This window comes from Punica granatum, chromosome 4 (assembly GCF_007655135.1).
Source record: "Punica granatum isolate Tunisia-2019 chromosome 4, ASM765513v2, whole genome shotgun sequence".
In the NCBI taxonomy this organism is placed as follows: Eukaryota; Viridiplantae; Streptophyta; class Magnoliopsida; order Myrtales; family Lythraceae; genus Punica; species Punica granatum.
This window is the reverse complement of record NC_045130.1, coordinates 27,457,630-27,472,153: the sequence shown is the minus strand read 5'-3', so window position 1 is coordinate 27,472,153 and position 14,524 is coordinate 27,457,630. Positions and strand designations below refer to the sequence as shown.

The 14,524-nt window shown below is 38.5% G+C and overlaps 2 protein-coding genes across 2 annotated transcripts; one reads left to right on the top strand and one right to left on the bottom strand.

Moving 5' to 3' along the window:
• Positions 1–5,429: 5,429 nt before the first annotated feature.
• LOC116204094 (arogenate dehydratase/prephenate dehydratase 1, chloroplastic) lies at positions 5,430–10,330 on the top strand. The gene is made up of 11 exons (XM_031536172.1): positions 5,430–6,177; positions 6,770–6,837; positions 6,923–7,015; positions 7,315–7,515; positions 7,986–8,066; positions 8,155–8,250; positions 8,578–8,655; positions 8,738–8,827; positions 8,913–8,980; positions 9,152–9,233; positions 9,945–10,330. Exons 1-11 carry the CDS (start codon positions 5,877–5,879, stop codon positions 9,999–10,001), a joined length of 1,215 nt encoding a protein of 404 aa, XP_031392032.1. The 5' UTR covers positions 5,430–5,876; the 3' UTR covers positions 10,002–10,330.
• A 615-nt stretch (positions 10,331–10,945) lies between these two features.
• Positions 10,946–13,361, bottom strand: LOC116204095 (lactoylglutathione lyase GLX1-like). The gene is made up of 8 exons (XM_031536173.1): positions 13,193–13,361; positions 12,992–13,116; positions 12,835–12,899; positions 12,537–12,749; positions 12,223–12,270; positions 12,027–12,134; positions 11,776–11,928; positions 10,946–11,346 (listed from the first exon to the last, which is right to left on the bottom strand). The coding sequence occupies exons 1-8, from the start codon at positions 13,294–13,296 to the stop codon at positions 11,305–11,307; spliced, it is 858 nt and encodes a 285-aa protein (XP_031392033.1). The 5' UTR covers positions 13,297–13,361; the 3' UTR covers positions 10,946–11,304.
• Between the last annotated feature and the right edge of the window lie 1,163 nt (positions 13,362–14,524).

Below are 14,524 nucleotides of genomic sequence, written 5' to 3'. Positions count from 1 at the left end.
ATTTTATGAACTTACGGTCATATAACTAAAATTGATTCCTATATTAATAAATGATCTCTCATTAGTGAACATAATTTTAAAACTTTAAGAGAGTTGATTTAATCATGTGAATTTCATTTATTCAATGGATAAATTGCACCGATGGTCCAAAAAGTTGTATAAATATTTCAATATAGTACAAAATTTTTTTGGCTACTTGATAGTACAAAATGATTCAAAGTTGTTTCAGTATAATATTAATCGTCATCTCGTCATTGACGTCGTCAAATCAACGCTGATGGTGCAAAATCAATTCTTGTGGAACGTTACATGATGGTGTAAAATGTTTTAAAGTTGTAACTTAATAGTACAAAATATTTTATGTAAGTTGCATGATGGTGTAAAATTTATAGATCTTGTAAAGGATGACTTGATGGCGTCAATAGTGAAATGATAGTTTGTACTATACTGAAACAACTTCTAAACATTTTGTACCATTAAGTAGCAAAAAACTTTTTTTGTACCACATTAAAACATTTGTAAAACTTTTTGGACCACCAGTACAATTTATCCTTATTTAATTGGATGTAACCTAATTTCTATTATATAAGATTAAAGATGTCGTTATTATTTATGAACTTATGATAATATAAAAAATCAAACAAGGATGTCACAAAATTTGCATATTTACAAAATGGGTAATGAAGTAAATATATACGAACTTATCATATGTATGTCATCTACAATAAATCTCTCTAATATACTTACTATTAAATAAACATATATAACATTCGCTTACTAATTGGGACTATTTGTTGTAAAATATATATATTTAACCATGTAAAATAGTCTAATTTTATTATTTAATTATAGTATGAAGTTTGAAATCAATTGGTAAAGATATCTTATTGTGTTAAAAAGTCAATATGTGTTCCAAAATTTAGAATAATTGTTATAAAAATAATATATAAATGTGTTAAACTCATAAATAAAAATACAATTTCGAAAATGTTATGGTATTATAAATGAAAAATATTATGATATAATGCTATGAGTTTAACCTCATCAATAAAATAAAAAAATAAAAAAAAAGAATCTCATAAATATTGTTAAAAAAGAGCAATATAAAGTTTTATTCTAATTACTAAACTTAATATATGTCAATATATAGTGATAATTAATAAAAATACGATGATGCATACCGGTTGAAATAAGTAGTTTCAAAATATTATTATACTGATTAACTCGCCATGTGGCAAAAAAATAATTCACTTACTCTAATTTTTAACAAAAAATGTTAAGATAAATATTTGAAATTATAATTAATAATTGAAAGTTTTTATTATTTTTAATAAAGAATTTGTGTTTAATAATGTATATAATTACAATAAGAAATGTATAAGAATATATACAAACGAATCCGTGCAACGCACATTATAGAAAACTAATTAAACGTAAAATACGATCAAAGGACTCTACATATAGAATTATCTTATTTTCCCTTAGCTTAAGAATGTCAATATAATATCCCATGAACACCGGGGATTGCAGTTCACTAGTTGCCACCATGAAATCAAACAGATCATTGGCTGTGGCTGTCAGCATTAGAAAATGTATTAGAACCAACTAATTCTACTAAATTCACTTCAGCTGATACTGGAGTCGGAAACGTCATCAGCCACTCTTTCCTTCTGGAGGTTTGGGCATGGTTTCTATTTACTGAGTCGATAATGACTTGGTTAGTCACTTGTCCAGCCATTTCATTGATATGGTCTACTAAATTATAATGGAAAATTTCGATGACAACCCCAAAATTTGTGAAGTGATCAGCGACATTTCATTTTTTAAAAATTAACCACACACTATCTGTCCTTTTTACTTTATTAAGAGAATATTCACTTTGTCACGTGGATCCCATATACGAAACTGAACGAATCGATTCGTTATATGATTTCTTTACCCGAACCAAATCTGACTCGATTTAAGAAAAAAAGTAGTAGAAATCAGCGAAAGGAATGATAATATGTAGCTAATTTTAAAAGAAATGAGTATCGCTTATCATTTTATAAATTATAAGAATGCCGTCGAAATTTACTCCATTGTAATTTAGCGTGGTTCAGATCAATCCTGATCCTTCCAGTGATTTCAATTTTTTGCATCATTGACTATGCCCCTTCTCGAAGGTTACGGTTACTAGCCAAGACACCCTGAAAAGTTATCAAACATTCCTTCGTAATGTTCATGCATTCTCTTCGGATCTGATCTAGAGGTTCCATTTTGGGACCCACCTTTCTGTCACGTAAGTAAAAGTAGGGACTCAAATTAAATGGGCCTCACTCTACAATAGTGAGTCCCCACACCTTTAAATAGTTAAATATATTATGCCGATGACAGCAGTCGATGGTAAAGTAAGGAGCAACTCCTTTTCAAAAAGAAAATATTTTAATGTTTTTTAATGTGGCAGCGATGAAAGACAAAGGCTGCCACCGACACCATGCGGCAGGCTCCAATTGGATCCTACCGAAGCCAGGCCGATCGTTGCTAGCAGAGACTGGCCCGGCGGCTATTGGTTGGGGGGGGGGGGGGGGCACGGAATGGGGACGTCAAATGTGGCAGCAGCCCCGGATGCAATATTACTTGCAGCGACGATTATTGTTGCTGTCTACCAATTGGCGCCATGCCTCTAGATATATATATATTAACTCGTCGATAACCCGTGTATGCACGATATAGAATTTTAAAAATATTATGAAAGCAAATTGAACAACAAAGTTATATTTACATTAGGTGTTTGGTACGTGAAAATTTATATGAATTCTTAATAAAATTAATTTAAATTCTTTAAGTCTATAAAATTCTCATATTTAGTTGAATCATGATAATGTATATTTTCACTCTAAGAGGGCGTTTGATATGGGTTATCTTAGGAGGATTGCTGGCAATCTTGCATTTAAATTGCCTGGTCCATGCTTTGCCTTGTTTGGTGACAACAAGTAAGTGGCAATATATCTTGCATCGGTAATCTACATTACCTTTAAAGTGGTAATCCACATTGACTAGGAGGGGTGAGCCTATGTGGATTGCCACCAAGTGATAATCTTAATTTCCAAAATTGCACAATTTTCTTTCTCCACACTCCTGAAACCCTAGCTCCCCTCCCATTGCGTCCTCCGAATGCTTCCTCCACACTTTAGATCGATCGAAAGTCCCATGAATGCATCCTCTGAGGGTCCATGACTGAAGGTCCCAGAAACCCTAGCTTCCCTCCCACTCCACTCATATTCTCTGGTTCTTCGATCGAAGGTCACAGGCCTCGATCGAAGCTTGAGGGGCAACAGCTATGGAGGTCGCCTCCTCCTCCTCCTGTGCTCCGGCATACATTTTTTTTAATATTTATATTTTTTTAAAAAAATTAGGGTTCTTAATATTGATCTTTTCAAATATTTTTCAGGGGTAATTTGGACTTTGTAACCTATATATCTAGCAATGTCAATCTATTGTTTTTACCTCGCCAGACACATCAATGTATATAATCAATAATAGATTTAATTCATTTTAAATTCACGAGTTTTCTATATGTGCGTCAAAACCTTAGAAAAAGTTTTCACTTCAGCTTTCTGTTCACTTTTTGATGAAATATTGACGACGAGTTATATGATAAAATATTATTTTCGTATTATATATTGAAATTATTTCAATCTGTACTGTAGCATGAAAATGGTAAATAAAAAGGTAGTGTAATTTTTTCTAAATGAAATAATTTTGTAAGTATACGTTATAATTTGAGTAAATAGGTAATTTCGTCCATGACTTTCACAAGTTGCATTGATTTCGTCCATAACTTTTCAGTTGCATCAATTTGGGCATTGACTTTTGCACTGCTACATTAATTTAGTCTCTTGTTACATCAATTTAGTCTCTCGTTACATCAATTTAGTCACTCGTTACATCAATTCAGTCCATGTTACATCAATTTAGTCTATTGTTACATCAATTTAGTCGTCGTTACATCAATTTAGTCCATGACTGGTGCAACACAAGTCCCTGAGTTTGGTGTGATATCAGATTGATCCCTAGTTACATTAATTTGATCCTTGTGGCAAAAGGGGCAGACGACATTATTATTCCGTTAATTTGTTCATAGACTGAACTGATGTAACGCCTAGGCAAATTGATGTAACCCCAAATTAAAATTTTCTTACCTCTACCTTCTTTCTCTCTGTGTGTCTCTCCTTTTCTTTCGTTCGACAATTCCACTTCAAACTAATTTTCTCTCCTCCCCCTTCCTCTTCCTCTTCCTCTCCTTGTGCAAGCTTTTATTTCTCGCTCAGTTTCTGCCCTATAGTGAACCTCGGCTGCTTTCTAGTTTCGATGAGCTAACGAGGGTTGAATTCGGGCGATTCAACGAGGATCACACCCAATCAGAGCTTAAGCGACAGCTTGGAGGCGGTCCAGGAGGTGGCGAAGGCGATGGAGGGGTTGCTGATGTGGACTTGGTGGGCAGTCTCCGAGTCGGAGCTAAATGGGTTTGTAAGAGAGACGACCATGCTGAGGGAGAGGAGGGAGAGATAGATGATGGGAATATTGAGGGAGGGAGGGACAAGGATGAAGGCCGCATCGCCCTCGAACAAAGAGAAGCAGGCCCAGAGGCGGAAAGTAAGGGAGTCGGCAAAGCGAAAGGTCTAGGAGAAGGTGAGGCATCTGTCGATGTCGTCGGAGATGTCGATGATGAAAGCTGAGGAGACGGGATTGGAGATGCGGAGAAGGAAGAGGGCGTAGTTGATGATGGAGAGGGACTCATGATCGGAAGGTGGAAGGAAAGGAACTTGAGGAAGCTGTGGAAGATTTTGGTTTTAGAGCAAAAGTCATTGATGGGCTCACAGTAGGAGGAATGTGATCTCTCTTAATCTTAAGCTTAGCTCAGAGAAGGTGAAATGAAAGAGGGAGGGAGAGAATGACTAATTTGATGTAGTACAAGGACTAAATTGATGTAACAATTTTCACAATTTAACACGGTCAACAGTCATAATTAATGGCAATACCAAATTAATGTGGCAGGGGACCAAACTGATGTCTCATTGAGATTTGATCAATGAACCTACACCGCACAAGGACCACAATGATGCAACCGTAACACTAACTGATGTAACTACACCAGCCACGGACTAAATTAATGTAATACAGAGACTAAATTGATGTAACGAGGGTCATAATTGATGTAAGAAGGACAAAATTGATGTAAGAAGGACAGAATTGATATAGCAAGGGACTGAATTGATGTAACGAGGGACTAAATTAATGTAACAGTGCAAAAGTTGAGGCCCAAATTGATACAACCGATTAGTCAGAAACGAAATTGGTGTAATTTTTTTATTTACTCTTATAATTTCTGATTATTTTTGTCTTTAAACCCGTTAATAATAAAAAGCATCTGCAGAAGAGAAGGGATACACCTTTGCCCCCGTCTTCTCTTGATCTTCCCTCTCCTCTTTCTTTGGGCGCAGGGTTTGATTTTATTCTCTACGTCTGCTCTCTGTCTCCATCCACATCTATCCTTCCTTCCTTCCTTCCCGGCCTTCTTCTCATTCACCAATCCCAGGAAACGTGTAGCCAACATTCTCCCTCACCTACCCCCTTCTCCCTCTCCTCCCTCTCCAATTCAATCACAGTTCCATACCATCCTATCACACATTACTATCAAATTTGTCAAATCGCCACGGTGGGGTCCCCAACGATTTGCCATTTCTTGATTTCTTGCCTACCTCCTCCTTTGAACCAAACCCACCAACAAAAATTGAAGCTTCTCCTTCTCGTGCTCTCTCCGCCCCACCTTTCTCTCTCAATGGTCCTGCATTTACTTCATCCCAGGATCTTGACTGTGTCTCTGGCCTAAAGCTATGTCCTTGAAGGGCGTGCCCTTGTGGGGTGGTGCTAAATCCCCCAGCCTCCATGTGGTTGTGCCCGATTTGGGGCCGAAGCCTTGTGGCTTAGCTCTGAATTTGAGTGGGATGCTCGATTTTCCCTCTGGGAAGAGCAAGAAATGGGAATGCTGCTCTGTTGGGGCTCTGGCTCAGAGAGCTATAACCCCTGTTGAAGATGACAGACCCGACACTTCCGGGTTGGAGCCTGCCGGGGCTGCTGATCCAACTCAGGATGATCAATCCAAGGGCTTTCACAAGGATTTGAGTCTCCTTCCAAGTGAGTGAATTGCACCACTCGGTTTAATTTTTAATGTGTGGATGGTTCGTTGATTAATGGGGAAGGAGAATTGTTCAAGTCATATGTGCCACTGTCAAGATTTTCAAAAGCTTGAATTTTTCTCGTTCATGTATTGGTGGATTTAATGGCCAATATGCATTGCTTTCATTATGAGCTGAACTTCTTAATGCTTTGCTGCTGAAGGATTTGTCCACCAGCCTAATTGCTTTTTTCCCCCTTTTCCTTTTTAAGGTCTATTCAAATTTTAGCAGGTTATATCATGGATGAGATTTTGGTTAATTAGTGGGTGATATCGCGCATACATGTGAAGATGGGTGCATTTGGATTTGGGTTAGACCTTGTCCTTGCTCATTATCCAGGAGCAATGAATTTGGGGCTCTCGTCTTATTCCTGAATTTAGATTTGCCATCTCGCATTGAGGCTCCTCCTGGAGTCCAGTACTGAACTCTTTTCATATTCACGAATTATTTGTCCCCAGCTGCCTCTCTCTGTGTTCATTCATTTTCAGTCTTCTTTATGTGTATCTACTGACTTTTTAATTTCTTGTAACATTGTGCGGCATAAATTGCAGAACCATTGTCTGCCGCTGATCTTCTATCGACACCCAATGATGGCTCCCGAGTACGAGTTGCTTATCAGGTACACCAACTTGTAATCCTTATCATATTCATAGGTCTTCATGGGTTTCTTACTCAATACATGTCCATCTCATCATCCAATGAAGGGACTGCCTGGTGCCTACAGTGAGGCTGCTGCCTTGAAAAGGTATCCAAAGTGTGAGACAGTTCCATGTGACGACTTCGAAGCTGCCTTCAAGGTTCAACCTATATCTACCCTCTCAGATTTATCATAAAATCTACTGGATGATGAATTTGCAATTACCTTGTATAGTAAATATGAGTGACACTTCCTGCAAGTTAATACACGGCAACCTGCTGTTTTTTAATGCACAATGCTGATATCTTTGCTTTTAAAGAGTTATATTATATTCTGTACTATCCTAGTATCCTTTCTTCCGTGCTCCCTCCATAATGCGGATGCTTAAAAGCATATGTAAGTGTCCTCAGTATTACCCTGTTCCTAATCCAAGCATAAATATGTATTGTTGCGTTGCAGGCAGTTGAGTTGTGGCTGGTAGATAAGGCAGTTCTGCCCATTGAGAACTCTGTCGGGGGAAGTATCCACCGAAACTATGACTTACTTTTACGTCATAGACTTCATATAGTCGGAGAGGTGCAATTGCAAGTGAACCACTGCCTTCTTGTTTTGCCTGGCACAAGACAGGAGGACCTAAAGCGTGTTCTGAGCCATCCACAGGTTAGATACTTAACCCCTTTAAGGTTATGTTGTTTCATGCTGTGTTACAACATAATATATAATCTGTTTGATTTAGATTAATGATTTGGTTGATCTGAGTTCTGGAAGTAGATCAGTTATCTGCTATATTTTTGTACTTCTTGGCTAAAATTGTAAAGTAGGTTTTATTTTCATCTCAGTTTGGTGAACATATTTGATTTCTTTGGTAGATGGATGTGGAAAGCCGAGATTATCATTTTTGAGATGTAATTATCTGCTGTTAGGACCATCCATTTCAAGTTCTTTTTCTTAAAAAAAAGAAAAAAAAAGGTCTCATGTTTGAATTCTTAATTTGCCATCGGTTGAGTGTGCAAATTCATCCATGTTCTAACTGAACCCTGGGATTTTTCATCATTTTTCTACTTTTAAGGGGTTTAAATGGGTTAGATCTGAATCTGGACCCTTTACTTTGAAGTGTTCCATTATTGCAGGCTCTTGCTCAATGTGAAATGACATTGATGAAACTAGGTGTTATAAGAGTAAGTGCTGAAGATACTGCTGGCGCTGCTCAGGTAATAGTGCTCAATTTGTATATCTTATAAGCTATAAAGTTGTATGTGGAAATCATGGTCAGAAAGTTCTATGCTTCACCTGAAACAGATCGTAGCCTCCAATAATCTAAGGGATACTGGAGCAGTAGCGAGTTCTAGAGCTGCAGAGATATATGGACTAAACATTCTTGCTGAGAAAATTCAGGTTATCTTTAAATCTCTGTATATCTGCTCGCTCATATGCCACAGAATTTTCCACTATTGATTCTGAAAATTGTCCACGGGGCTGTGGACAGACGAATTATTGTCAGCTCCACTAGTATTGTAATATCACATGGTCGTAGTAATATAAACGAATATGTCCACATACCGCAAACTGAATATGAAAATATCTTAAAAACCATACATGATCAACCCAACAGAGTTGAATGAATTGAAGTCTTTTTAATATCAATTTAATGCTTGCCTTCATCGTTTAGAATCCATTAAGTAATGTGAATTGATTTTTTGTGTTTTTGTCCCTACGGACCAGGATGATGACGATAACATTACCCGTTTCCTAATACTAGCAAGAGAACCTATAATTCCCGGGACAGATCGCCCATATAAGGTATTATAATTGCTTAACTGGCGCATGTATTATTGAGTAGTAGTATGGACGATTTGAACTTTCCGGTTCTATTGTTTCTCAGACGAGCATTGTTTTTACACTGGAAGAAGGCCCTGGGATGCTCTTCAAGGCGCTAGCGGTGTTTGCTCTCAGAGGCATCAATTTAACAAAGGTAAGTGACTCAAGTGGCATTGAAAAAGATATTCTGCAGTAATATTGTCAGACAGATTATTCAACATGCGGGTAAAATTTTCCAGATAGAGAGCCGACCACAGAGGAAGCGTCCCTTAAGAGTCGTGGACGATTCAAATAAAGGGAGTGCCAAGTGTGTGAAATTACTTCTCCTATTTAAGTTCTGAACTCCGATTATCTTTGTCCAATAAGAAAGTTCCAATTATCAATTAATAATCATGTGCTTTAGACCCAGTTGTTCTATATTAAGAATTTTTCTACTGAAAGATCATGTCTGTTAACTGGAGACAGTTTCTTCGCACAGGTACTTTGACTACCTTTTCTACATTGACTTTGAAGCTTCCATGGCAGAGCCCCGTGCCCAACATGCTCTGGGACATCTTCAGGTATATCTTGAACTTCTTGTTCACTATAATTGTATTTTTTTTCTTTTTTTTGGCCCGAGGATACTTGTATAAGTTTAAGAGTTTTGTTTGCTTAGTGATTGTCATGGTCTCAACTTTATCATGAGCAAATCCCTTATTCTCAGTCACCAAACCCCTGGAAATAAAGAAGCTTTGACTCGGTAATTCCATGATGTTTGGTTGGACAGTCGTCGTTCCACAAAGCTTAAATCAATTGTGAATGGAATCGCAATTCTTTCATTTTGTGCAACAACCAATCCTGATCTTTACCCATATAAGTTCCAAGTCCTGGTGTATTGAGAAAGTGGGCAGGAGAAGCTCACATTATCCGTGGCCATTCCCTGCAAAATCAGGATGAGATTTGAGGGTTAAATTTCCAGTATGTTCTGACCCGTCTTTCTTGGTTCCAAAATATCCTACTTCCTTAACAGAAAGACACAATCAGCCATCTTGCCTAATTCCAGAATATTCTACTCTCTCAATGAAATGACTCAGCCAAAGTAACTTATCCAAAAAGATAATGGACTCGGCCAAAGCAGGCCTAACTGGGGTGGGCCACTGTGGCGGTTGGCTTTGTGGGTGTTTATGTCAAAACTCGGGATACTCTTTGTCGGGTGGTTTTGGTTTCTGGGTGGGTGGTCATGAATATGAACCCTATGCAATCCCTACTTTCTTATTCATTTGCTTCTGCAGGAATTTGCAGGATTCCTTCGAGTCCTTGGCTGCTATCCTTCGGATGGTATTCAATAGGAAGAGATTCTTGGGACAGCAGGAACCTGCATTATCCGTGCTTGATTTAGGCATTTCATCTGTGAATATTATTGTTCCTCCAGAAGATGCAGTTCTAAGGTTAAGGAAAGCACATGGTGCAGTGATAAAAGACATTTTTCTAACTGAGAATTCTTTCGGTTTCTTTTTTTCTTTTTTCCGAAAATTTATTTGGTAGTAATCATTCTTCCTCCATTCTTTTATCCTCTTGTTGAGGGTATACTGGTGATGTTGGGGATAATTGTAGGTACTCGAATAGACCCAGAAAATTGCTGGCTCTACTTTAGTAATCAATAATGTTCATCCAGACATCTCTGTTGTTTCCAAGGTATCCTCTCTTTCCCCAGCAGTAGCTTGGTTATTATTTGACCTTGATAAGTCTGCAATGCCGGAATCTTGAGCAAACCTGGGTTAATTGTAGCCGAACTACGATATCAATGGCTTTGCTGTGAATTTCCTGAGATTTAAGTCTGCTGAGGATTACAAGAGCAGGTTGGGTGCCGTGCTGCTTCTTGCTCCTTCGGCTATATGTAAGAGACTCCATTAAATGTGAAAGACAGCAGAGTCATGGTGCTGCAGTTATACGTGCCTGACCAACATATGCAGTCGTAAGTTCTAATGTTCGAGCTCGGCATTAAGTGCATAAAAAGAATGCCTCAATTAATTCATTAACTTGGCGGGGAGTGCCTTTCTTGGGGATTTAGTTCGGCTTTTAAAAGGATACGGGTCATAGACTTTTCAGAGCCGCTTGACTTCAACATCATCTCCATCTCAAAGTAATTTTTCCAGTGATTGCTACCATTAGACTAAAGACCAGCAGCCGAGATTTTATGATCTAATTCGAGCAAAGATTCAAAGAGCACCTCAACCACAAACACCAGGCATCATACAAAGATCTCCGATTTACCTCACAGTGCACCAGTATATAGAAGGAAAAGGTGATAAGGCAAGCCATGTTTAACATAGAAACAGTACAGGATGCAATGTCATAAGTCCCTTTTCCGCTGGAGAAAATGCGGAAAACATTGAGAAATGCACAATTACACTTCCACCAGAGTCCACATTCCACAGATAATAAGACTGAAGCCATAATACATAATAGGTGTAGGAAAAACAGATGCCACCCGATACGAGGAACCAACCTTGGGACAGGTAATAGCGCAAGTAGCCTCGCGCACCTATCCAGCAACCGATAAGAGTATACGCATGACTAGTTGTGGACCTGTTCATAGGTACATAACTTATTCATATTTAAACTAGGAGGGGTCTAGTTGTTAAGTCTCCCCTACTGGAGCTCCTTCCGGAAGTCTTTGTTGTCAACAAGGACCTGCAACAATCGGGAGCACGAGTTCGATTTAAGAAAAATGGGAAATAAAACAAAAAGAAGAGTGCTAAGACATATCACGGTGATATAAAATTTTTTGGAATCGGGTGTTAACAAATATATATGTCCAGACTCCTGAGTGTGCTCGGGCTATAGTTGGCAAGCTACCAACTTTTGGTTATGTCAGACATTCCCCCTTCTGTTTCAGTTTTAGAGACTTCCTTTGCTCCTTATTCTCTCAATGCATCCATCATTTGTGTAACAATGCAATATCTACACAAATTATGAAAAATTCCACAGCATTTTTCAGCAAATACTGATCTTTTTGTTCTTTTTATTTTCCTCAATTAACAGTTGGCGAATGCCACCAGAATGTGCTCCTAATCGGGATCAGAACTTAAAGAGAAGTCCATCAACTGTTGTTGTACTTACGGTTTTCCAGCCATCTGGATCCAGGAAAGATGTAATCTTAGTATTGAGCCCTGGAATCGGACCAGGCTGTCTGGTAATTTTCCCTCCAAGCTCCTCGATGACAAGCTTCACAACCTCGGCACTTTTATATACATCATCAGTGCCTATAGCCACCTGCAAGGTGATTCAAAATTGCTATCACAGTTGGAGAGAGAGAGAGAGGGAGTAAGGAGATACTTTGAAGCTTCTGATTGAAAAGATAAGAATCAGACCTGAGCGTATGCATTGCCTTTGGTATACTCAGAAACCCCGTAGTTATAGGTCAGCTCCAACACAGTTGTCTCATCCTCATCAGCATAACCCATCATTGCCAAAGTGTACTGCAGGAAGTATGCAATTTGAGCGACTTGATCTTTCTCGGGAACTATAGGACTGGTCAGAGCTCAGTATACTAGAGAAGCAATTTACCTTGTATTGAGGATTGTCGAATTTCCTTAAAAGCCTCATTCCCAAAGCCTACACAGGAACAGAATGTCGTATCACTTTGGAGATAGGAAGAACATTACTGATAGCGCTGCATCATTTCTTAAGATGAAAGCAAGAGGTTGCTAAAGACGAAATTTTCTTCTCACAACCATGGACTTTCCACTCAAGCATGTTCCTTCTCAAGAGCCTCACCGACGACATTGAGAGACATTGAGAGAAGTTCCAGTTGCGTCCCTCCAAAACTCGATTGTTGATAAGTCAGTTTGTCTTTGCTCTAGCTATGCAAGTCGACTTACCTTCTCATAGAACTTGATGGAACGATCGAGATCACCAACTCGAAGCATCACTTGACATAGAGGTTCAGGAGTCGGACCCCTCTGGATGAGCTCAAAGATGTAACCATCAGGGTCCTTAACAAAGGCGATGACAGTGGTTCCGCCTTTCACTGGACCAGGCTCCCGGGTAATCGTACCACCCTTGGCTCTTATATCTTCAACCATCTTATACACCTAAAAGGTCGAACATAATCACAATTATCTCAGCATTATGAAGAACTATCATGGTCGAAAGCACCCTGCAAGGAAGATTCCGTACATCTGGAGTCGCTATTGCGAAGTGCCCGAAACCAGTTCCGATGTCATACGAAGTCACTCCATAATCTATGGATTAGAAGGAACAGTTTCCCACTGTAAGGACATCATAATAGTGACAATCAACAGTCTGTCAACTGATGATCGAAGCAACAACTTACTGTACGTCAACTCCACCACAAAGTTGGACTGTTCGGGTCCGAATCCGAGAAAAGCATTGGAGTATTTCTCTTCCGGGATGTCCCGTTTCCGCAACAGCTTCATCCCAAAGCATTCAGTATAAAACCTGCAGAGCCAGAGCCATCAAGAGGTTAACAGAATCGCTGACGAAATTACTTTAGGGTTCTCATCAAGAGACATACTCGATGGTCCGATCGAGATCGCCGACGCGGTAAACCGCGTGAAGGAGGCGACGCTTGTCCTTTTTTGGCCATTCCAGGAGTTCAGCACTCGGAGCAACAGCCATTTCCTCTTGGCAACAATCTGAGAAGAAGCGGGAGGGGGGTTCAGTGGCAGACCAGAGCTAAGCAACAGCAGCAGAAGGCGTTATATCCGCTAACTAGGTGTCAAGAGTAACAGCCTGTGAAGTAAGCGCAGCGTGACGGACCAATTATTGGCAGCGAGATTACCCATTGGGATTGCACGGCTAACCGTCACCGAGGAAAAGTCTACGGGCTGTGACTGTGTTGGCTATGACCTTCAGTTGGACGTGGACCGTTGGACGGACCTGCCTTCGGTGCCACGTAGACCTTCAAGATTGTATTTTCTTGTTTGTATGACCGAAAAAAAAAATTCTATTTTCTTGTTTGAACTTGATTGTTTTTCTGGATAAAGTTAATGATAAAATATTCGATGAGTATTATACATCCAAATGACTGTATAAAGTTTTACCTCCAAATGGCAGGTGTAAAGTAAGAAAGATAAAGAGTTGTGCAATAAAATTAGAGGTGGAATTTTATACCACCATTTGGACGTGTACTATTCATCGAATATTTTCTCAAAGTTCATTTTCTGTGAGTTCTGCAGTGAAAGCAATGGTTTGATACATTCCAATAAATATCAACTTAAATTCTAACTTCACATTAACTCACATGATACATTTGATATTTTCAGTCCAATTGTGTAATATTTCAATTCAACTATTTAATATATTTTTTGATGATTAAGTATTTTGTATTTTTATTCGCAACAAAGAGTATAAAATACTAAAAATTTAATTTGAAAGTACCAAATCATCACGGCAGTTGCGACTTAAAGTCACTGTAGATGGACCAAAATATAAAATATACTGTAATTAAGCACCCGCAAGTTTCCCTTGTGCTTCCAATGACGTCGACGGATGTTTCATGTTTCATGAAACCTAGATTCTTATCAATTTCACACACATTTAAATGCAAAATCTTTTTGGTTAGTTCTTTTTATTTTTTGAAAAAAAAAAACCCAACTTTATCAGACAGGCATAGTACGGAAAATGAAAAGTAATAAAAACAAGTATAGGTACTCTCAATAGCAATAATTGAATTTAAAACCTATTTATATATATAAAGTTGTATCCGGACTAATAAATAGGGTTGAAAATGTAATTTTCCATAGATATACTTTCAAACAAATTTCCGAAGGGGCCCAATTGACCGCAAAGGCGAAATTAATTGCAAATGTAAATTTTCCTAATTTACTTCGCTCATTTCTTCCCA